At 61.1% G+C, this 21,613-nt stretch overlaps 3 protein-coding genes across 3 annotated transcripts; 2 read left to right on the top strand and 1 right to left on the bottom strand.

Annotated features, from left to right (window-relative positions):
* Positions 1-888: 888 nt before the first annotated feature.
* Positions 889-9,642, top strand: DTX4 (deltex E3 ubiquitin ligase 4). Its single transcript, XM_071428101.1, has 9 exons — positions 889-1,302; positions 3,634-4,363; positions 5,186-5,247; positions 5,380-5,541; positions 5,650-5,711; positions 5,941-6,093; positions 6,764-6,925; positions 7,201-7,290; positions 7,539-9,642. The coding sequence occupies exons 1-9, from the start codon at positions 1,092-1,094 to the stop codon at positions 7,770-7,772; spliced, it is 1,866 nt and encodes a 621-aa protein (XP_071284202.1). The 5' UTR covers positions 889-1,091; the 3' UTR covers positions 7,773-9,642.
* On the bottom strand, positions 9,571-12,051 carry MPEG1 (macrophage expressed 1). Its single transcript, XM_071428100.1, has one exon. The coding sequence runs from the start codon at positions 11,950-11,952 to the stop codon at positions 9,796-9,798; it is 2,157 nt and encodes a 718-aa protein (XP_071284201.1). The 5' UTR covers positions 11,953-12,051; the 3' UTR covers positions 9,571-9,795.
* A 3,055-nt stretch (positions 12,052-15,106) lies between these two features.
* On the top strand, positions 15,107-18,924 carry LOC139590456 (PRKC apoptosis WT1 regulator protein-like). Its single transcript, XM_071428099.1, has 3 exons — positions 15,107-15,391; positions 16,316-16,408; positions 17,166-18,924. The coding sequence occupies exons 1-3, from the start codon at positions 15,200-15,202 to the stop codon at positions 17,205-17,207; spliced, it is 327 nt and encodes a 108-aa protein (XP_071284200.1). The 5' UTR covers positions 15,107-15,199; the 3' UTR covers positions 17,208-18,924.
* The last annotated feature ends 2,689 nt before the right edge of the window (positions 18,925-21,613 follow it).

The raw sequence follows: 21,613 nt of genomic DNA, 5'->3' as shown, positions 1-21,613 counted from the left end.
AACCTGGGACACAGGGGCAATTTGTACATTTCTCCCAAATCAGGAAAGTCCAGGTGTTTCATATACAAGGAAGTCAGTGTTAGGTGTGTCTGAGCACAGGAGCACAAAAGGAGGTGAGACCAGTCTATCACCAATATCCTGCCATTCAGGGCTGTCCTGGGAAGCTGCTTATGGGGCTCCGTGGAAGAACAAGCTCAGGAATGTTTTTCTGGCCTGCTGGGAAGGGCCAGCACTGGCTGCTCCTGAGTCTGAGGGTTGCACAGGGTTGTGCACGTCACAGTAGGGGCAGCCAGGCAGCTGGGAGAGCTGGGATGCAGGAGCTGGGGTTACAGCCCACGTGCCCCCAGACATGAGGCAATTTTGGGCTTTGAAACAATTGTTGTGTGTCATGGGTCACGGGCAAGAGCAGCTCAGGGGGCCACTTCCTGAAGAAGCTCTTGGACCACATTTCTATGACACAGCACATGGAGCAGTTTCCCTGTGACCCACCAGCACCCTGAGTCAGGGCTGGCAGGCAGCAACTGGGGGGTCCCCACAAGGATGTGTGCACACCAGGGGCTCCCTGGGCTGCACACCTGGTTAGGAGTACAGGAGAGGTGTCTTCGGGCTGCAGGGTGGGGGTACAGGGACATTGGGAGGATTCCCAGGGGAGCAGGGTGGGGGTACAGGGGCTACAGGGACAGTGGGGACCCGGGATGCAGGACAGGGATACGGGGACAGTGCAGACCCGGGATGCAGGACAGGGATACGGGGACAGTGGGAGGTGTCGGGGTGCAGATGGGGGTACCGGGACAGGGGCGGGATGGGTCCCTCGCCCCCCGCGGTCGCTCGGTGCCACCGGGGCGGGGCGCGCTGACGTGGCGCGGTGCCGCCCCCGGCCCGGGGCGCTCGGTGCGGGCGGGGCCGGGCGGAGCGGGCCGGGAGCGGCGCCGCGGGTGCGCGCAGGGGCGAGCGAGGGGCGGCCCGGCCGTGCGCGGCTCCGGCCCCGGGCGGGGGCGGGCAGAGCCCTGCGCCGCGCCGAGCATGCGAGAGCCGCCGGGGCGGGCGGCAGCGGCGCAGCCAGCCGGGGCCGCGGCCGGGGCGGCGGAGCCATGCTGCTGGCCTCGGCCGTGGTGGTGTGGGAATGGCTGAACGAGCACGGGCGCTGGCGGCCCTACAGCCCGGCCGTCAGCCACCACATCGAGGCGGTGGCCCGCGCCGGGCCGCGGGCGGGCGGCAGCGTGGTGCTGGGCCAGGCCGACAGCCGCCTGGCGCCCTACATCATCGACCTGCAGTCCATGCACCAGTTCCGCCAGGACACCGGTGAGTCGGCCCCGCGGCCCGGCCGTGCTCGGCGCTCCCGCCCGCAGCGGCCCCGCGCGGCGGTACGGCCGGGCGGGCGGGCGGGCGGGAGGGGCGTCCCGGTGTCCCCCGCTCCAGGGCCGTGCGGGGCTGCACCGAGCGGCGCTGCCGGGCCCCGCCGTGCCCGATCCCGCCGCGATGCCAGCTCGCCCGTGTCCTCCCACCTGGTCCCCAGGTCCTCGCCCTGCCCTCGCTGTCCGTCCTGCCCGCGCATCCCTGGTCCCCCCCGGGGTCGTGCTGCCCGCCCTCCTCGCTGCTGGATGGCCCTGTTGCACCCACCCCATCCTTCTCCCTTCAGGAGAGCTCATCTTCTGCACACCCTTCCAGGGCCGTGCCCTGCTCTCTGTGCCGCCATCGACCTAGAGCTGAATGGCACTTGGGTGACAGATCCTGCATCCCGGGGGGATGGCAGCCCCAGGGCAGGGACACAAGCAGGTGCAGGGATGCTCGGGGAGGGCATGGGCAGGTGGGTGGGTCCCAGCGTGATGGGGCTGTCTGTCCCCCACCTCCTGGGGTTGTCTGGGATGTGGGGCACAAGCACCCATGGCAGGGCGTTGGAATGGGGGGTTGTGATCCCCAACACCCCCGTGATGGCCAGTGTGCTTTGTCCCTGGGGTGCAGCAGTGCGCCAGACACCCTCCTTTGTCCCTCTTTCCCCAGCAGCCCTGGGGGCTGGCGGCGACCCTCCCCTGCCTGTGGGTGTGGGGACAAGGGACCTCTGCGAGCAGGGTGGCTGGGGGCCAGCTTCTGAGGGCTATTGTTGCCCAGGGTGGAGGACTGAAAGGGAGATTGTTCTGTCTCTCCCTGGGTTGCTGGGGATGTTGGTATTTTGGGTCATTAAACAGCTCTGATTTGGGGGGGTCGCGACCCTGGCAGGCCCTGAATAGCTATTGTTCCCTTTCTTCCCCTGTTGAATGGGAGGCCGGCTGGCGGCGAGGGGCTGGGGGAACACACAGCATTCCCACACTGCTGCCTGGGGACCGCCAGATGCCGCATGCCGCCGCCAGATTAGGATAAATCACTGCCCCGCTCCCCTCGGCTTTTCTGCCCCGAGTGCCCCTTGGCAGGACAGGGCGGGTGGCTCGGCTTGGCTGGGGTGTAGCTGCACCCCATGCCCCTTTGGCAGGGTGCTGATAAACACCTTTTCCTTCTTATCCCACTCGTGTCCCTGTGGGACCTGCGGTGGCGGCTGTTCTCTGCGGAGAGGTGGGGGTGAGAAAGGACTGAAATTCTTGGAGGCTTTGCAGGACACGTGGTGAAAAGCCGAAGCAGCAGACTTGTTATTGCTTCTCTCTGAGTGCTTTCTTGTTCCTCACACTGGGCTGAGCCATGGGGATCCGCAGAGGGACCTGGAGGTAGTGGTGCTTGTCCCACCTGTTACCAGACACCTCTGGGCATTAGTGACGTGCTCAGGATGGGACCCCAGTACCATGCACACCCAGTCCTGCCCTGCTGTGAGACATCCCAAAGGGGAAGCCTTTCTCCTCATTGTGGGAGTTCCCAAAATTTGTGTCCATGCTTCGAATGCATCCTAGTTGATTGGGAGTGGTGGAAAAGGAAACGCCTAGCCAAAATAAGGATGCACGGCACAAAGCCTTGGTGCTTTGTGCTCTCATCCCACTCCTAATGTTTGCTGATGGGGCAGCAGGAGTTGGGCACAGGGCCCCGCTCAAACTCCTTAGCTTGGCCTCACAGGGATTTTCCCTGTGAGGAAAATCAGTTGCCACAGTTGGGGTTTTCATCGGGGCCGGTTTGGCAGCTGCAGATGGTGGGGCTGGCATGAGCCCCGGTCCCTTACATGCGTGAGGACCTGTGTGTGTCACTGCTTGGGGCTCAGAGCTGCCCCTTAAATCATTTATTCACCTGTTCCAGCCCAGAGCTGTGAGGGAGACAGGCACTGCAGGACTTGGGTGCCCTAATGCCTGGTTTCATCAGGCTCCCGCGGGAGGTCCCTGGGAGCAGGCTGGAGCAGCCAAGCTTGTGGTTCTGTTTCCCCATCAGGGCTGAGTGGCTCCATGCTTGGCCTGTGGGCCAGTGGGAGTGAAATCTGCCCTTCCCTTCAGCCCAGTTGCACTGGTGGTGCACCCCAGGCTGTGGGGTGTAGGAGCTCCCTGCCCTCTGGGGAAACTGAGGCACACCGGTCCCCTGGCAGGGCGGGGACAGCAGCAGAGCCGGAAAGCGCGCTGTCCCCGCGTGGAATGGCACCGGCAGGGCAGGTCGGGGTGGTTTCGCTGCCTGCCCACGGGTGGGTGCTGGCGCCAGGGTCTGACGGCATCTGTCGCCCTCCCTCAGGCACCATCCGGCCCGTCCGGCGCAGCTACTACGACCCGTCCTCGGCGCCGGGCAAGGGAGTGGTCTGGGAGTGGGAGAATGACAGCGGCACGTGGACGCCCTACGACATGGACGTGGGCATCACCATCCAGCGCGCCTACGAGAAGCAGCACCCCTGGGTGGACCTGAGCGCCATCGGCTTCTGCTACGTCATCGACTTCGCCACCATGGGCCAGATCAACCGGCAGACCCAGCGCAAGCGCCGCGTCCGCCGCCGCCTCGACATGGTCTACCCGCTGGTGTCGGGCACCCTGCCCAAGTCGCAGTCGTGGCCGGCCAGCCCCGGGGCGGCGGCGGCCCCGCCGGTGCCCGCCTGCACGTGTCCCCAGTGCCTGCTGGTCATGAGCGTCAAAGCCGCCGCCGCCGCTGCCGGCCCCGGCACCTCCACGCTGCAGCCCCGCAAAGCCGCCCCCGCAAAGCCGCCGGCCACCCCCAAGCCCCCGGTGCCCGCGGCGGGGCCGAAGGCGCCGGACGGCGTGGCCGCGGTGCGCGGCTCGCTGAAGCCGCTGGCGGCGCAGGGGGGCCGGCGGCAGGCGGCCAGCACGCCCGCCCTGAGCTCGGCCGGCGCCTCCGGCAGCCCCCCCGGCGGCGTGGGCAGCGGCAAAGGCTCCCGGGCCAGCCTCGGCACCCTGAACCGCAGCCACCTGCAGCGCCTGGCCATCGCCCAGTCCCGAGTGCTCATCGCCTCCGGGTGAGTCCCGCGGCGTGCCAGGCTGGAGAAAGGGACGGCACAGACTTGTCCCCCTCCCCAGGGAAGGCTGCAGCCCTCACTGCAGGGGTCTGTCGCCCCTGAGCGTGGTGGGAGACCCTCGGTGGTGCCCAGCCTCCCCTGGAGGGTAGTGGGTTCTACTGGGCCCCTCCCCTCCCCACAGGTGCCTGAGGACCGGAGCAGGGATGGGGTGGCTCCTGCATCTCAATGAAGAGGCTGAGGCTGCTCTTTCTCTTGGAGTCAGGGGTTGGGTGGGGGACTGCGAAAGGCCCAAAGAAAAGCCATTCAGGCCCCATGAGAAGGGGTCCCTCCAGACCCCCACCCTCCAAAGACATTTTTTTGTGATGGGGTGGACATTTAATGGGCCTGTTTCTCCCCTTTGTCTGGCTCTGCCGTCAGCCTTCTGTCACAGCCTGGCCCCTTTCCTCTCCCTCTCCATTCTCCCCCTTCCCTCTGCTCCTGACCTGCTGGGAAACTTTCCCATGGAAGAGAGCCCCAGGGGGAGGGGGGAAAGAGCTGTGGCAGTGACGTGGCTGTAGGAGAAAAGAGGAAAAGAAACAACAGACTGGCCCGGGGAGCTGTGACAAAAAGGGGCCATGAATGGAGATGCAGTCAGGGTTTCTAAAGCGCCAGAGAAAAGGCAGTGGTGGGACAGGGAGGGGCATGTTGCCCCGCTGGGGGGATTCTCTTTTTCCAGCCAGAGCCTGTGCAGTTGCTCAGGCAACTGTTGTGTGGCCCCAGGGCCCTGTGGGGATGTGGGTGCCTCCTGCCTGTCCTGACGTGGTCTGTGCTGGCTCCCCTCAGGGTCCCCACCGTCCCTGTGAAGAACCTCACTGGCTCCAGCCCCGTCAACCCAGCACTGGCAGGTGAGGATGGGGCTGCAGCGGGTGCTGCTTCCCCCAGGGTGGGAGGACAAACAGCCCCAGTGGGGCAGGTTTTGGGGAGCCTCTGGGTTTCAGGGTGTTTTCCTCAGTGCCATTTGTTCCCTCCTTGCGCAGGGATCACGGGGATCCTCATGAGCGCGGCCGGGCTGCCCGTGTGCCTGACCCGGCCCCCCAAGCTGGTGCTGCACCCCCCGCCCGTCAGCAAGAGCGAGATCCAGTCCATCCCCGGCATCTCCCACTCCTGCCGCAAGACCACCAAGAAACAGGCCAAGAAGGGTAAGAGAGATGTCCCTCCTGCCCTTCCTGGTTCCCCTGTGCCCCCCATCCCTTCTGCTGCCCCTGGCAGTGGGTTTCTCCCATCCTTTGACCCTCGCTCTCCCACAGGTAAAACCCCAGAGGAGGTGCTGAAGAAATACCTGCAGAAGGTGCGGCATCCGCCAGATGAGGTGCGAGCAGCAGGGCTGTGCCAGGGGCTTTCTCCTGGGATGAGGGGCTGGGGACACACGCAGTGCCACCCTGTATGGCTCTGCCCTGTCCCCAGAGAGGGGCCGTGTGCTGCGTGCACGGCCCCTGCAGGGTGACAGCCCTGCCCAGGGCTGGGTGCGGGTCCCTGGGTGAGAGCAGGGCAGCCCATCAGCGCCCATCCCTCTGATCCCTGTCCTCCCTCGGGCACAGGACTGCACCATCTGCATGGAGCGCCTCTCTGCCCCCTCTGGCTACAAGGGGCCCCAGCCGGCCATCAAGCCTGACCTCGTGGGGAAGCTGGTCAAGTGCAGCCACGTCTTCCACCTCCACTGCCTGGTGGCCATGTACAACAACGGCAACAAGGTGAGAGCCTGCGGCCCCGGGGACCCCCAGCTCAGCCACCTCTGCTGAGCTCCACGAGCTCCCCATGGGACACAGCTCCAGCCTGGCTGCCCTGGAGGACTCCTGAGCTCCCACCCTGACTCAGAGTTTAATTTTTATCAGCAGCAAGCATTTGGGGACTGCTAAATCAGAACCCAGGGTTGTGTGGGTGTGTTTCCCCCACTATGCCCAGATTTTTGTGCTTGTTTTCCTTACCAGGGTGGACTTTGATCCCTGCATGTTTGAGCAGAGCTACCTGGAATTTGGTGCCAGGCAGTGCTTCTCCAGCCACGGGAGAGTTTTTGCAAATACCCCTCGTGCTTGACATTCCCTGGAAAATGCATTGTTTGGAGATTTTCAATATTTTTTATATTTCCCCCTTTAAAAAACAAAGCAAAACAAAGCACCAATTCAGAGCTAGGGAAAGCAATGAGGACTGGAAAACTGATGGGGAAGAGAAATGCAGACCTCAGGTTTTTGGTTGAAGTTGGATAGTGCATTCTCCCAGCCCTACCCCAGGTTCCTGAGAGTTTTTGAAATTATGTTTTTCCCAATTAAAACAACATTCAGTGCTGCTCAGGGACTCAGTACTTGGCGTGGCTCAGTGCTGGAGATTCTGATTTCACCATGTCCCCCCTTTTCCCACTCTCAGGATGGGAGTCTGCAGTGTCCCACCTGCAAAACCATCTATGGGGTGAAGACAGGGACGCAGCCTCCCGGGAAGATGGAATATCACATCATCCCCCACGCGCTGCCCGGCCACGCCGACTGCAAAACCATCCGCATCATCTACAACATCCCCCCGGGGGTGCAGGTGGGTCTGGGGGGCCACCAGGGGGCTCTGGCAGCCCTTGTCACGGCTCTATCACCCCCAGGTCCCACTGCAGCTCGTGCCTTGGCTCAGAAGCTGCTTGTCCATAAGGATGTTGTGGGAAGTCTGGGGTGTATCTGCATGAAAGTGCTGTCTCTGTCTGCTTGGTGGCAGGGGGATGGTGGCCATCAGTGCCCACCAAGGCTTGGGGAGTTGCCCTGTGCCCAGAGATTGCTTTTGAGCTCCAGAAGGGTTTTCTTTTCCCCTCCACATTGCAGGGACCAGAGCATCCAAACCCTGGGAAGAGCTTCACGGCCCGTGGCTTCCCCCGGCACTGCTACCTGCCAGACAGTGAGAAGGGCAGGAAGGTGAGGCATGCCTGGGTGGGAAAAGCAAACATGGCTTAAGCAGGGGAATGTGGGTGGAGGTTTAGCCCACAGCCCATCCAGCAGGCTCTGCAGGAGCCCTGGCTCCTTCCCCTGCAGGCTCGGCAGCCCTGTCCCTCTGTTCTGGCTGGGGCAGGAGGCTGTGCTGGGATGCTCCAGGAGGCCTTGCCTGTGGGCTGCCCACGTGGCCGTGCCTGCTTTGCTGCCTGCCCCATTCCTGGCCTCCACAGGTACTGAAGTTGCTGCTGGTGGCCTGGGACCGGCGCCTGATCTTCGCCATCGGGACCTCCAGCACCACGGGCGAGTCAGACACAGTGATCTGGAACGAGATCCACCACAAGACAGAGTTCGGCTCCAACCTCACTGGCCATGGCTACCCCGACATCAACTACCTGGACAATGTCCTGGCTGAGCTGGCAGCCCAGGGCATCACTGAGGAAAGCCTGGCACAGGAGAAGGACTGAGACTGTGGCGAGGAGGCAAGGAAAGGGTTGCCTGTGCTGGCACCCACCAGGATAAAGCTGCTGGAGATACCTGCCTGGGGGTTTCCAGGGCACACCTGGAGCCCCCTGCTCCCAGTGGCAGCCACGCAGTGCCCCAGGCTGGCTGGGAATGTGGGAGAAGGTCCTTTTGGCCATCCCCTTCACTCCTGCAGGGCGGGAACATCCCCATACACAGCTGTGGGGCTTCAGGCTGGCTTGGCCGCCCCTCTGGATGGTGTTCTGTCCTCGCTGTCACTGTGCTGAGGGCGTGGGGAGTGCCAGGCTCCCCTCTCTTTCCTCATCTGTGCCAGTCCCAGCCTAACCCAACACCCCTGCCACCCACCTGGGGCTGGGACCTGGCTTGGGGTGGGAGCTGGGGCCACAGGAGTCCCCCTTGCTCTGCCTCGTCCCTCTGACGTTTGTTTGTCCGTTTGTTCTGTCCGGTACCTCCCCACTGGTCTCCTGTGTCTGTGGAGGTTGGGGGGCCTGGGCTGCCTCAGCTCCTCCCAGCCCTGCCCCCTGCTCCCCTTGGCTGTGTCTGAGCTGTGCCCTGCAGGGTCCCCATATCCCTCTGCATGCCAGGGAGGGGCTGGTGGGTGGTAGGAAGTGTGTGTGGGGGGACAGTGACATCCCACCCCCCCGCAGTGGGTTCCTTGAACTGTTCGTATGGGGGCGTCCCCACGTTGGAATCTCTATATACCTCGTGTTTTGGGGTTTTGTCGTATATCTGTACATATAGGGGGGCATCTGGGGAGGCAGCCTAGGAGAATGTAGTGCTGCAGCCGAGCTGGGGCTGGGCACAGTGGTGCTTGGGGTTGGGACAGGGGCTCTGGGGCCCCCACCCCGACAGGGCTCTGCCCCACGGGAGGGCTGTCACTTGTGGGTCCCCATGGGGCCAGGTGCAGGTGGGGTAAGAAGTGTCCCCCTTCCTGCCCCTGGAGAGGCCTTGGAGAGGTCTGCAGGGGAAGGTGCTTGGTGAGGGGTTGGCGTGGGCTGGGCCAGGAGGGTGGTGTGGGTAGGAGAGTGTGGGTGATGGGGGTGGGGGAAGTGTGTTCCAAGGCTCTGGGGGTCCCTGTCAGCCCCCTGGGGTGACTGGGCCTTGGAGAGCCCAGGTGGAAGAAGGTGTCCCTGCCCAGGGCAGGGGTTAGGAATGAGAGTCTGTGGGGTCCCTTCCATCCCAAACCCGGGGTTCATGGGGCCTCTCAGAGCCACCTGTGCCGGGTGCTGGGGGTTCCCCGGCCCTCTGTGCTGGTGGGAGGGGGGCCCATCCTGCTGTGCATCGTTCTGTTGTCGTTGCTGTTTTTCCTCTCCGTGGCCTGGAGGGTCCGTCACCCCCGCGGCCACCCCGTGGAGGGGCTGGGGGTCAATAAAGCGGATGGCAGGGGACTCTGGCGGTCCCTGCACGGCCTGGCCTCTCCGTTGTCTTCTGTCAGTCATCTGTGTGGCCGGGCGAGCCAGGGGCACTGTGGGCAGGGCCAGGCACCCCGAGTCCCCCTGATTTCCCTTTGCACCCATCTGTGCCCAGCTGCCCTCAGCGTGGGTTGTTATCTTCTACCTCAAGGGAGAAACCCTCTTTCCCCAGGCACACGCCCCTGTTTGGGTGGCTCTCAGCCGTGTGATTTCTCCTCCACTGCACGCCCTGGGTTTTCCCCAGTGCAGACAAAGCCTGTCTGGAGCTATGCAAAACCCTCTGGGCGAGAGGGGGGAGGGTCTCCCACCTCCGCGGTGCCAGCCCGATGGCTCTTACTGTGAGTAAGTCTTTCCACAACGTGACTTTTTTTCCTTTTTTTTAATGCTCTGTTGACTACACGATGAGTTGCTGGCTGAAATAAAACTGCTCCGTGCCTCTCTGCATGCGTGTGTATATCTATCCCGATAGATATACATGGAGATAGGGGTTGCAGCTTGCAGCATGCAGGATTTGGGAGATAGCCCTCCCCGGGGCCCCTTCGCTCCCTCCTTTTCCCGTGGGTTTGGGGATTTGGGCCACAGGGGGAGGGGGCACTCAGGGCACAGTCCCCTCCATCTCCTGCTGGTACCCCTCGCCCACACTCAGCACCGTGCTGTGCTCGGGGCTGGCGGGGGCCGGGCTGTCCCCTGTGCCCAGCTCGCGGTACCCCCTGGCCCTGTAGCGCCGGTGGCCGTACCAGGCTGTCCCCAGGCCGGTGGCCAGCCCGGCCAGCACGGCCACGGTGACTCCGGCCACCTCTCCCCCTGACAGCCCCCGGCCCCCGACCATGTCGGCCGCGTGCTGCGCCTCCTCGGGCCGTGCCAGCCGCCACACGTGGCTCTGGCCGTCCCTCACCCAGGTGCTGTCCCCGTCCCGCACCAGCAGCGTGTCCACGGCCGGCAGGTTGGCGGGGGGCCGGGTGAAGGGGGGCAGGCGGGCGGGCGGCAGCGAGCCCCCGGTGAGGAGCCCGGCCTGGACGCAGAACTGCACCTGGCAGCTGTCGCTGATGAGTGCCAGGTGCTGGCTGAAGCCTGGGGGACAGCCCTTGGTGTGGGCGTCCTCAGCCGTGCCCCGGTGCTGCCCGGCCAGGGGGTTCCCGGCCTGGCAGCTGAAGAAGCCCCCGAAGGGCACCGCATACTCGGCCCCCGCCTCGTAATCCTGGCTCACGCACACTCTGAGCTCGCCAAAGAGCTTCAGTGGGAAGAAGCCCGAGGGACAGGACGGGGCTCCGGTGATGGGGTTGGCGCTGTGGGTGCTGAACAGCCCCCCAAAGAGGTATCCCGAGTTCGGAGGCACCGGCCCGCTCGCGGCGCACCAGTAGGCGCTGAACTGCACCCGGGAGAGCCAGAAGACGTCCTGGCACTCGCGGTGGCAGAAGATGCCCAGGGTGCACTTGTTGTGGCACTCCAGGTGGCTGTGACCCTCCTCCCTCTCCTGCACACCCAGCAGCACCGGGGTGTAGGCGGCGGGGCAGGAGAAGGCCCCGGTGAGGGGGTTCCTCTGCTCCAGCGCCCGGCACAGCGCGCCAGTGTCGGGACCACCCAGGCCCACGCACTCCTGGAAGACTCCCCCGAAGGTGAAGTTGGCCATGGTGCCCTCGCAGGAGCCGTCATCAGTGTTGGCGTGGAAGTTGAAGTTGGGCGAGGAGGGGTCGGTGCAGCCCGGGGCGGTGTTGAAAGTGTAGTAGCGGCGGATGGCGAGCTCCACGCGCCGGGCCAGCCTCCGCACCGTGGGCACCGGCAGCTCCGGCAGCGCGCTCGGCTTGATGAAGTAGTACAGGGGCAGCCCCGAGCGGTCCAGGGCCACCAGCTGGTTTTGAATCCTCTCCTGCCACGTCTTCAGGGTGATGCCTGGGTAAAAGGGGGCCCCACCGATGCTCTCCACCCTGGAGTTGGTGCGGTTGTCCAGGTACTGCTTGGTGAAGCCCGAGCTGACGTCCAGGGATTCCTTGGTTCCCACATTGACAATGCTGTGGAAGGCCACACCGGCTGAGGCGGTGACAGTGCTCCGTGTGGCCCAACTGTCCTTCAGGAAGGTAGCTTTGATCTGGTCCTCCTGCACCAGGGTGGCTCCTGCATCCACAGAGGTGATGGTGTGGGTGCCGTAGTTGAGCACCAGCACCTCGGCCAGGAAATCGGCCATCTGGGTCTGGTTGTTCTCCAGGTGGCTGGCGATGGTCAGCAGCTGCTTCTTGAAGGCCTTGTCCAGGGCCGCCTCGGGGTCGATCTTGGCCGTGTAAACCAGGTTCCTGACTTGCACCCGGGTGGTGACAGCCTTGTCTTTCACCTGGTGGGTCTTGGTGCGGTGGAAGTCGCTGGAGAATTTGCCGTTGATGGAGGAGAAGAGGGACAGCTCCAGGTTGATGGAGGCAGAGGTGATGCTCTGGTAATCCTTCCAGGACTCGATGATCTCAGAGTTGATGTCCAGGTTGCTCTGCTTGCGGGGGATGGTGAAGATCTCGTCTGGGATGAGGTAAGATCCATCTTCTGTGGTCTTGCACTGTGAGTAGCCCAGGTTGATGACTCTGCCCATATCCAGATTCCTGAGGTTATCCCAGCCGCCCCCCGGCAGAACTTCCAGACTTGAGAGATTCAAGGTCTTTCTGCACACCCCAAACCCCAAAGAGGACGAGAGTTCCTGGGGCTGCTCAGCCCCCGTCACCCACGCCAGCAGTGCCCAGGTGAGCGAGGCCCCCCCGAGCCCAAAGCCCATGGCTGAGCCGGTGCTGGGCACTCACCAGCCGGAGCGGAGGGACCGGAGCTGGGAAAACGAGCTGGCTGAGGGAATTGACGAAAGGGAAAGGAGAAGTGAGAACTGAGGCATGTGAGAAATGACAGAGGGGAAACCAAGACCAGGGAGGGGGTGGGAGCAGGAAGGTGTCTGTCCCTCCCTCTGCCCCGCCAGGGACTCTCTGCAGCCTCCTCTGCCCCACTCCCATCCTTCCCCCAGGGTCTGCAGTGTCACCAGCCGGGGACAGCACCTCCTGCTCGGGAATGCTGAGCCACAGGTGCTGAGGGCTCTGATCCAGCTCTGCCCAGCTGCTGCGTGGCTGGGCTTTGGATTCAGCAGCACAGGGCAGGTGTTGCAAGTTTTGGGGAATAAACAGCAAAGGAAGTTTCTGCTGTGAAAACAGTGACTCTTTCCATACAGACAGATTCACTTCCCCTGGTTTTGCTCCCAAGTTCCTCTTTGCAGGACACTTCTGCCTGGGAGGAGGCTGAAGTGACAGCTGTGATGGAGGCATAGGGACTGTAGGTGCCTGTGTTTTTTGGGCAGGATAATGCCAGGAGTGGGGGGTGAAGAGATAACAGGAACGCCATTGTGTTGGGGAAGATGAAACAGGAAAGCCTTATTAATATGATTGCCTGGCAAAAGATTTAGAGACTATAGAAAACTATAAGTGAGATTGAAATGAAAGCAAGCTTTGAGATACCTTAGTTACTGAACCACTGGAAAACAATGGTGTGGCCAGCTGAAGGTAATCCCCTATTGATAAGACAATACCCTCTGCTTGCAGGCAGGTCCAAGGGTCAGAGCAGACCCCACTAGCTTGGCAGAAGGGGCCCAAAGAGGAGTTTTTAGGGTTTAAAATGTGACACAGTATGGTAATGTAATGATTCTTACAGGCTGGATGTAAATGCTATAAGATTTGTATCTTGTACTAGAATATTCAACACAGAAGAAGATTTATTGTACTGTAACGGGAACCTCGCTCTCTTACTCTCTCTCTCTCTTACCCTCTCATCCTCCCTACCCCTCTCTTCTCTTAGTCCTGCTCTGAGCTGTGGCTGGCAGCTCCCAGCAGGGCCCTGCACCCAGGCCCTTTGCAATAAACCCCAAATTCCACGCCCTGGCTGCAGAGATCTCTCGTGTCCGTCCGTCCCGACTGTCTGTCCTACCCCCTGACGCTCCTACAGGGATGTTCTTGCTGTCTCCAGCCCCTGCAGTAGCTGGAAAACCCTTGTGCAGGGATTCTCATCTGCACTAGGATGTGCAGCCTGTGTGGGCACCTCACCTAAAACCTGCCCACCGTGCCATGGAGGCAGTGGGATGTTACGGTTTTCCCCCAACACTCTGATGTGGTGCTCTGAATTAACCAATTCCTGCCTGGCTTCCAATGGTGAGATTCCCATCAGTCCCATGGATTCTCTCCTGGGCAGGGCAGCTGGCCAGAGGTCCCTGCCAGCAGTGGGACACCAAAAACCCCACAGCTGAGGGTGACCAGGGGTTTTGGGGATGTAGAGTTTAATGGCATCAGCTGGCAGCTGTGCCACTCAATTGATGCAAAAGGAAATGCAAGACTTCTCCAGAGGGACTGGTTTTCCTTGGTATGTGTAAACAGAGACACCTTTTAACCATCAAGTGAATGAGGTTTGGGGCTGTGTTTCCTTTTTAAATTTCTAGGTTTTATTTCTGCTTCCCTAGCTGGGCCAGATGTGCAGGAGCAGTGCAAGGGCTGGAGCTGCCGGGTGGCTCTGGGAGCATGGATTCCATCACGGCCCAGCCATGTCTGGGAAGGCCTAGGGAAGGGATCAGACATCTCCTGGAATTGAGGAGTCCTCTGCCTGGAGTGGAGGGAGAATGTGGTGGGGCCTGAGGGGGAAGATGAGGCATCACCCTTGGGGACACTTCCTGTGCCATGGGACAGCTGCCAGCCTGTGGCACAGGAGCTGGGGGGACTCCAACACTTTGGGGGGCTGCCCTGCCCTCGATTTCCCCCCTTTTTTCAGGGTATGTCCATGTGCTTCTTATGGAAGCACTGAGCCGCTGGCCAGGGCACTTGGACTCGTTTTGTGCCTTCTCTGGGGGTGAGGAAAAAGAGAAGTGTGTGAGTCTGCGAGGTGATGGTGTCATTTGGGGCACCCCAATGTCTGTGGTGGGGGAGCTGGTGAGTGGGCCACGAGGGGGAAATAGGTGGGATACCCCCAAAAAAAGGAGGTTATAGCCCCAAAATGCCTGAAAAATCATTTGTGTCTAAAACAGTAGAAAATGGAAGGAGTCTTTTTTATATATAGAAAAAACCACTATTTATTTCAAGATAAATCTGCTGTGTTATAGATTGGATTTCAGACTGTTAAGAAAATTAATCCACAAACACCAGAGGTTTATGTCCAAAAAGGAGACAAAGGAGTCCTTTTACTTTATTTGAATAAAGGGAGAGGCCATGGGGCATTCCCCTGGGATCTCTCAAATTTTTGGAGGGCACAGCCTCCCTTTTTATCCCAATTTCCTGGCTGCATTTCCCTTCTCTCTTTCCCCATTGGCTGAGCTACTTGAGAGGTACAGACTTCCCAATACACCTGATACCAAAGATTTCCCTCTAATGTACAACCCTCCCTTTTAATTTTTAATTCTTACAGAATTTAGGGGGTTTTCTTCCCCATTGTTTCTTTCATCTCTCAATGTCGAATTTCGTTTATCAGCAAACCTAAGGCTTATTTGTAAAAGCAAATATCTTTTTCCATTCATCAATCAGTGGAATCCTTCTCATTGTTTCTTTTATCTTCCAGAGCTAGTTTTATCTACCAGCAGACCCACAGCTTGTTTGTAAAGAAAAATCCTCCATTCCTCTCAAGACCGTAAAGAATTCTGACTATGGATCCGTAGGGCTTGAAAATAAAAATACGTTTTAGGTCTATAAATGAAACAATAAAGGGCTTGAAAAAGTTAGAGAAGATTATCTGAATGAAAGACCTAGAAACAGCTCTGTGTACGCGGAGCTCTTTCTCCCTGCTCCCGCTGGAACACCCGAAATCCGAGATCTGGGATTCACTGAAATTGGGATTTAGTGGCTCCTGAAATTGGGATTTAGTGGCACACCTAAAACCACTGCGCATGCGCGGTGGCCGCGGCTCCCTCCGTGCTGCCGTCTTGTGGACACACCCGGTACTGCAGCTCCGAGCGCTCCGGGCGCTTCCCGCGGCTCGGCCGGCAGCGGGACCGGCACCGGGACCGGGACATGGAGCTGGGCCGGGAAAACGACGGGGACTGGCGGTGCGAGGCCGCGGGGCCCTCGGCCGGGGCCGCTCCCGGCAGGAACCGCGGCCGCTGTGCCGGGAGCGCAGGCGCGGAGCCGGGAACGGCAATGGCGGAGCCCGGGGAGCGGCGGGGCCGGGCCGGGGCACCGGGAGCGGCTGCGGAGGGCTCGGAGGTGAGCGGGGAACGGGGACGGCCCCGAGCGGGGAACGGGGACGGGCTGGAGCGACCGGGGGAAATGGGGGGAGTCGGTGTCCCGATGAATGGATCCGAGTTGCTGGGGAGGGCTCTGTGTGGCAGGAGAGGGAAAGCTGGTTAAAGAATAAAGATACAGAGGAACAAGTGTTGTGAACCCCCCTCGCTCTCTGACAGAGCAAACCTTCCAGTAATCCCAGTACATCTCTCTGAGAGACTCTGGGATCATATGGTCTTCCAGGAAAGCAAAACAAGCACAGAGACCGAGGGAATAGGCTGCTGGTTAATAATGATTTGATGGGTGTAGGAATGATTCTTGCATGTTTCACACTCCTCTTTTAACTCCTGGAATATTTTTAAAGTTATTTAAAACTTTAACAAACTAAATTTGAGAGGAAATGGTGCAAAATAAATGCATGGAGAGATCATGGATTCCCCAAATGGTTTGAGTGGGAAGGGACCTTAAGGATCACCTCATTCCATCCCCTGCCATTCCATCCACAGCCCAGGCTGCTCCAAGCCTCATCCAGCCTGGCCTTGGACACTTCCAGGGATGGAGCAGCCCCGATTTCTCTGGGTTGATGGGCACAGGAGGGAATTTCCAGCAGGAGCTGAGGCGTTTCCTTTGCTCTGGCCAGCCCCAGCAGGGCTGTGGGAGGCAGAGGATGTGGGAGCAGGAGCTTTGCCCCCTGCCTCGGGGGAGTCTCTGCTGTCCCAGCCCCAGCAGAGCAAACGTTTGTGCTTTCACATCCCGTTCCAAGGAGCTGCCCAGGCAGGAACGGGGATGGGCGCGGAGCAGGGACGGTGCCAGGCACAGGGGGACATCCAGAGGTGCCACCAGCCCGTCCCTGCTGCCCAGGCTGGCATGAGCAGGCTGGGCACCGTCCCTGGCTTTGCTCTGCAGGCTGAGGAAGCCAACCCTGGCGAGGAGGAAGATGAGGAGGCGTGGGAGGATGGAGACAGCGGCCCCCAAAGGCTGGGGAAGGCCCAGCTCCAGGTAGGAGATGCTGCCTTCCAAGGAGAGGGACTGGTCTGTCCCACTGGAATTTGGGGTGTGAGGCCGATGGAACAAAGGGGTTGATTCCATTTTCTTACTCAGATTCTCATGTGCCTTAGGAGGTGTTTGTGGAAACGTAATTTTAGTGAGTTTGCACTGGGTTTGAAGGAATGTGACCCCTAGGGCAGAAATCCCTGCACAGCTTCTGTGTCCCCCCATGGCTCATCTGACCAGTCCATAGGCTGGGTCTCCTTGTTTCCTCCTTCTCCGGGCTCTGGATGAAGTCTTTCCTTTCCCAAGGGAGGGGAAAGCCAGCAGGATGTGAACCAGAGGTGGTGCTTTAGGAAACCCCTCCAGCCTGGGAAGGGCTTTTGGCTCCAGACACGTTCCCAGTGCCCAGGAGCAGCAGGACCTGTGCTGCTCCCAGCAGGTGAGGCACAGGTGCCTTTCCTTCCTTCCCTGCTGCACTTTGGCTTTTTGAGGGGTCTCTGGGGCTCTGAGGGAGGAGTTCTTTGTCACTCCAGGGCAGAATTAGCCCTGGTCCCACTAAAAGCAGGAGAATTCATTTTATCCTTGGTTTTGGATACACATTTTGTGTTTTCTCTCTGTTGCTGACACCGTGTGGTGAAGCAGCAGCTCCCAACCTTGTCAGTGCTGCTCCCAGTTTTGTTCATAGCTGGTAAACAAGAAACAGTAATTTGCTGCCCTGTGGTAATTGGATTAAGGACAAGGCCTCCCTCTTTGTTTAATATTCCAGAGAAAAGCTGCCAAGGAAGAAAGGAAGAGCTTCCCTCAGTGAAAACCTTCTCAGTCCCATGCTGGGTTTGCACACACAGGAGGCTCCATCCCTGCTGGAATCCAGTCACAGCCCCCAGATCAATGTGCACTTTAAGGTCTCACAGCCTGACCAGGACAATCTCCTGCCTCTGGACATGGAAAATCAGTTTTTCATTGTTACAGCACCAGCTCCAGGTAATTATGAAGTGGTGTAATGGTTTTTAACTTGTGCACATGAAGGAGATTCACTGGAGAAGCCAACAATGCTCCGCTTTCATGGGCAACCCTGTGGGTCTGGGATCTTGATTTGTGGGTGTGAAATCTCCTCACAGAATCCTCTGAGGCTTAAACAAAGACAAGGAACCTTCTGAGATGAAAAGAGCCAGAGCAAGTTGTAGTAGGAAAGGAAAATTAAATATGGTAAGTGCTAAAACCTTTGTTCTTCCTGACCTCTGTACTTGACCTCTGTACCTGGGAATGGGTCAGCTCTGGAAGTTTCCTGGAGACACTGGAGAATGATCCCTGGTCTGTTGAAAAGTGGGAAAATCCCACTGGCAATTGCACCCCCCGAGGGAGGGCAAAAAGAGCAGGACCTCAGTCTGTGAGTGTGTGAGAAATAAGGGAGGGACAAATCTAGGGATCATCCTGTGCCTCAGGGCACCAGGAAAAGCCCTTGACCTAAAAACTGGAGTGCTGTTCCACAGGGAGCCTGGAATTGGGCTCATCCCAGCTTCCCTTCCAGAGCTGGAGGAACACCCCACAATGTTGTTTGAGACATTCCTGACTGGAACTGAGGCCAGCAGGGCACTTTGCTGTTTTCCTGTAGGATAGGGGCTGTGACATGAATTGGCTCCAGCAAGGCCCTGGGATGGATGTGTGGCAGGGACAACTCCCAGAGCCAGGCAGGGAAGGGACCTTCACCCACACTCCTAAAAAGCTGAGAAGGAAGAACACCTGCCTGCAGCTGGCTGCAGCTCCTGGAGCTCTGGGGTTTCTGGCACACTCAGGGACATGGGATAATGCCAGAATCTTTCAAACCTTGGGAATAATGGAATTAATACCACCCCTTGAGCTCCTGCCCATCGGCCACTGGCTGCAGATGGCTGTGGAAGTGATGGAGGCATTCAGTGAATGCTGATTGTTTTTCCCTTGCTTTGGTAATGTGGTCAGCAAAAATACTAATTGAGCTCTTCCAGCAGGGAAACATTTAAGCAAGAGGTGCTGAAAAGAATTGGAGTTTCTGATTTTAAGTCTCTAATTTATAATCCTCTTTGGATTGTCACTGGTCCAAATTTCATGGACTGGTCACCATGGCCAGGAGTGCCCAATCCTGCTGGAAATGCACTGGACCAGGATGTCATTTTCACTTTATGCTGGTAAAGACCCTCTGGGTGACCCCCAGTCACTGGAAAGACTGGACTGAGCTCCCAGGGCACTATTTCAGGGGTTCTGTTTTTTGGGAATAGCACAGGAGCCTTTCCCTTGCCCAGAGGAGCAGCAAGTGCCTCAAATCCCCAGGATGGACACAGAGAAAATAACAGGAATATGGAAATCTCCCACACTGGGAGCTTGTGGTGCTCTGAATTACTTTTGGATTTATAATGTTAAAGGGGGGCTGTGGAATGTCTTCTCTCCTTTTTATTGCTATCACTGCTCTTGTTGCTATCACTGTTATATGCTGTCATCAATATTAAGTTATACTGGTCTTGGTTTCCATTATTAAACTGTTCTGAGCTGGATTTTTGTCTCTGGTCTCTTCCCCATCCCACTGTGGGTGAGGGAGCTGTTGCTGGGGCCCAGCTGGGTCCGCCCATGGCCCGGGGTGTTTCTGGGGGCTCCGAATGCTGCGGACTGGAGCAGTTTTGGGGCTCACAGAGAGACACCCAGCACTGCGATTTGGGGGCTCAAAACTGGGCTCATTTGGCCAAGTACAGAAAGAGACACTAAGGACTGGTTTGGGGGGCTTGAAACCAAGGTACCTCAGACAGCATTTGGGATCTCAGAGAGACCAAGTTCTGCATTTTAGAGGCGTGAAGCCGAGACCATGACCTGTGTTTGCGAGGTCTTGAAACCAGGGTAGGTCAGTGTTTGGGCTTCACCAAGAGAGATTTAAGTGCTGCATTTTCGGGGGCTTGAGTGAAAGGCCAAACGCCGCGTTTTGGTGCTCCAGGCGGCTCTTTCGGCCAGGGCCAGTCCGTGTCTCTGGGCTCCGAGCCGTGCCTCGGGCACGGCCCAAAGCCGGGCTCCCCCGGCCGCGGCAGAGCTCCGGAGCAGCGGCCGAGCGCCGCGGGCGGGGCTGGCGGCGGAGCCCCGGGGTCGCGTTCGGGGCTCAGCGCGGAGCCCGGCCCGGCGCGTCGGGCTGAGCGCGGCATCGCGGGGGCTGCCCGGGCCCGGCCCCAGCGCCCGTCCCGGACCGGCTCCTGCCGGAGCCGGAGCCGGCCCCAAGCCCCCTCAGTGCTGCGGGGCCGGGACCCGCAGCCCGCCCGGCGGGGGAGAGGCGGCACCGCCCGGACCCCCAGAGACACCGGCGGGACCCGGAGCCGCGGCCCCGGTCCCGGTGCGCTCGCAGCCCCGGCCCGGCCCAGGTGAGAGGGGCGGGTCCGGCAGCGACGGTGCCGCCGCCATCCCGGGCAGGGCGGGGCCCCGGGGCTCAGGGGCGGGGCCGGGGCTCAGGGGCGGGGCCGGGGCTCAGGGGCGGGGCCGGGCCCGGCTCAGGTGCGCAGGGCGGGTCCGGCTCAGGTGTGCGAGGCCCCAGCGCGGCTGCGCGGGGCGGGGCCGAGGTGATTTAATCCCCGGAAATCTCTGCTGGCGCCATTTGCTCATCCGGAGCACGGTGAGGCTGCTGCCGCGCTGGGCTCTCCCGGCGGCGATTTCCCTTTTTCTTTCTCCTCTTTCTTCTGCCCTTATCCTCCTCCTTCTTCGCCCCCCTTATCTCCTCTTTTCTATCCCTCCAGCTTTTTTCTCCCTCCCCCCCATCCCTCCTCTCCCTTCCAGCCTCCCCTGCCCTCTCCCCGCTCCCCAGCCTCCCCTGCTCTCTCTCGCTGTTCTCCTGCACATCCCCGACCCCCCCTTCCTTTCACCCCTCTCCCCAGCCCGACCCCCCTCTCTTCCCCCTGTACCCCTCCTCTGTCCATCATCTCTCCCCCCACCCGGCCTTTCCCTTCCCCCCCCTTCTCCCCAACCCCTCTCTGTTCCCCACCTCATCCCTCCCTATTCCCCTCCTCTGTCCCCCTATTCCCCTCCTCTGTCCCCCTACTCCCGTCCTCTGTCCCCCTGTTCCCATCCTCTGTCCCCCTGTTCCCATCCTCTGTCCCCCCCTCCCTCTTTCCCCCGCAGCCGCGGGTCCCGGGGCGCCGCAGAATAAAGCCCAGAGGGCCGGAGCGGCGCCCCCGCTGTCCCTGGAGCCCCCACACGGGGCCGGAGCCGCTGGGCGGGTCCCCCCATTGCAGTGCAAAGCACGGCCCGACACCGCCGGGGTTCCGGCTGTCCCTACATCACACTGGGGGTCCCCGGGGCGGGGGGGTTGGGGGGGTGGGTTAGGCAGGGCCCCCTCCTCAGGAGGGGGTCCGAGGGGGGGAGGGGGGTTGGGGGGGGGGGGATGGGGAGGGGGGGGGTAGGGCCCCCTCCGGAGGAGGGGGTCCCTGGGAGGGGGCGGGGCGGGTCCCCTCCGGAGGAGGGGGTCCGGGGGAGGGGGCGGGGCCTGGAGGGGGGTTTTCCCCTCCGCCCCGCCCCCTCCTCCGGACCGTCTCCTCCGGACGGGGCTCGGCCTGGCCCCCTCCCCGGGACACCCTCCTCCGGACAGGGGCCCCGGGGGGAGGGTGGGTGGGGGGGGGGGGGCAGGAGAGGGGGTCACGTCACTCTGCAGCGTAAACACACAAAGACATCACCGGACAGACATACGGCCCCTCCCATTCTGCCCACCCCACCCGCCCCCCGGAGCCCCTGTCCGGAGGAGGGGGTCCCTGGGAGGGGGCCGGGCTGAGCCCCGTCCGGAGGAGACGGCCCGGAGGAGGGGGCGGGGCCGGAGGGGGAATTCCCCCCTCCAGGCCCCGCCCCCTCCCCGGACCCCCTCCTCCGGAGGGGACCCGCCCCGCCCCCTCCCAGGGACCCCCTCCTCCGGAGGGGGCCCTACCCCCCCCCCCCATCCCCCCCCATCCCCCCTCCCCCCTCGGACCCCCTCCTGAGGAGGGGGCCCTGCCTAACCCACCCCCCCAACCCCCCCAACCCCCGGGGACCCCCAATGTGATGTAGGGACAGCCAGAACCCCGGCGGTGTCGGGCCGTGCTTTGCACTGCAATGGGGGGACCCGCCCAGCGGCTCCGGCCCCGTGTGGGGGCTCCAGGGACAGCGGGGGCGCCGCTCCGGCCTTCTGGGCTTTATTCTGCGGCGCCCCGAGCCCCGCGGCTGCGGGGGAAAGAGGGAGGGGGG

Source organism: Agelaius tricolor, unplaced genomic scaffold, assembly GCF_023055355.1.
Source record: "Agelaius tricolor isolate 1412-34295 unplaced genomic scaffold, bAgeTri1.0.p SCAF_5, whole genome shotgun sequence".
Classification (NCBI taxonomy): domain Eukaryota; kingdom Metazoa; phylum Chordata; class Aves; order Passeriformes; family Icteridae; genus Agelaius; species Agelaius tricolor.
The sequence above is the reverse complement of the archived record's forward strand: the minus strand, read 5'-3'. Positions and strand labels throughout refer to the sequence as shown.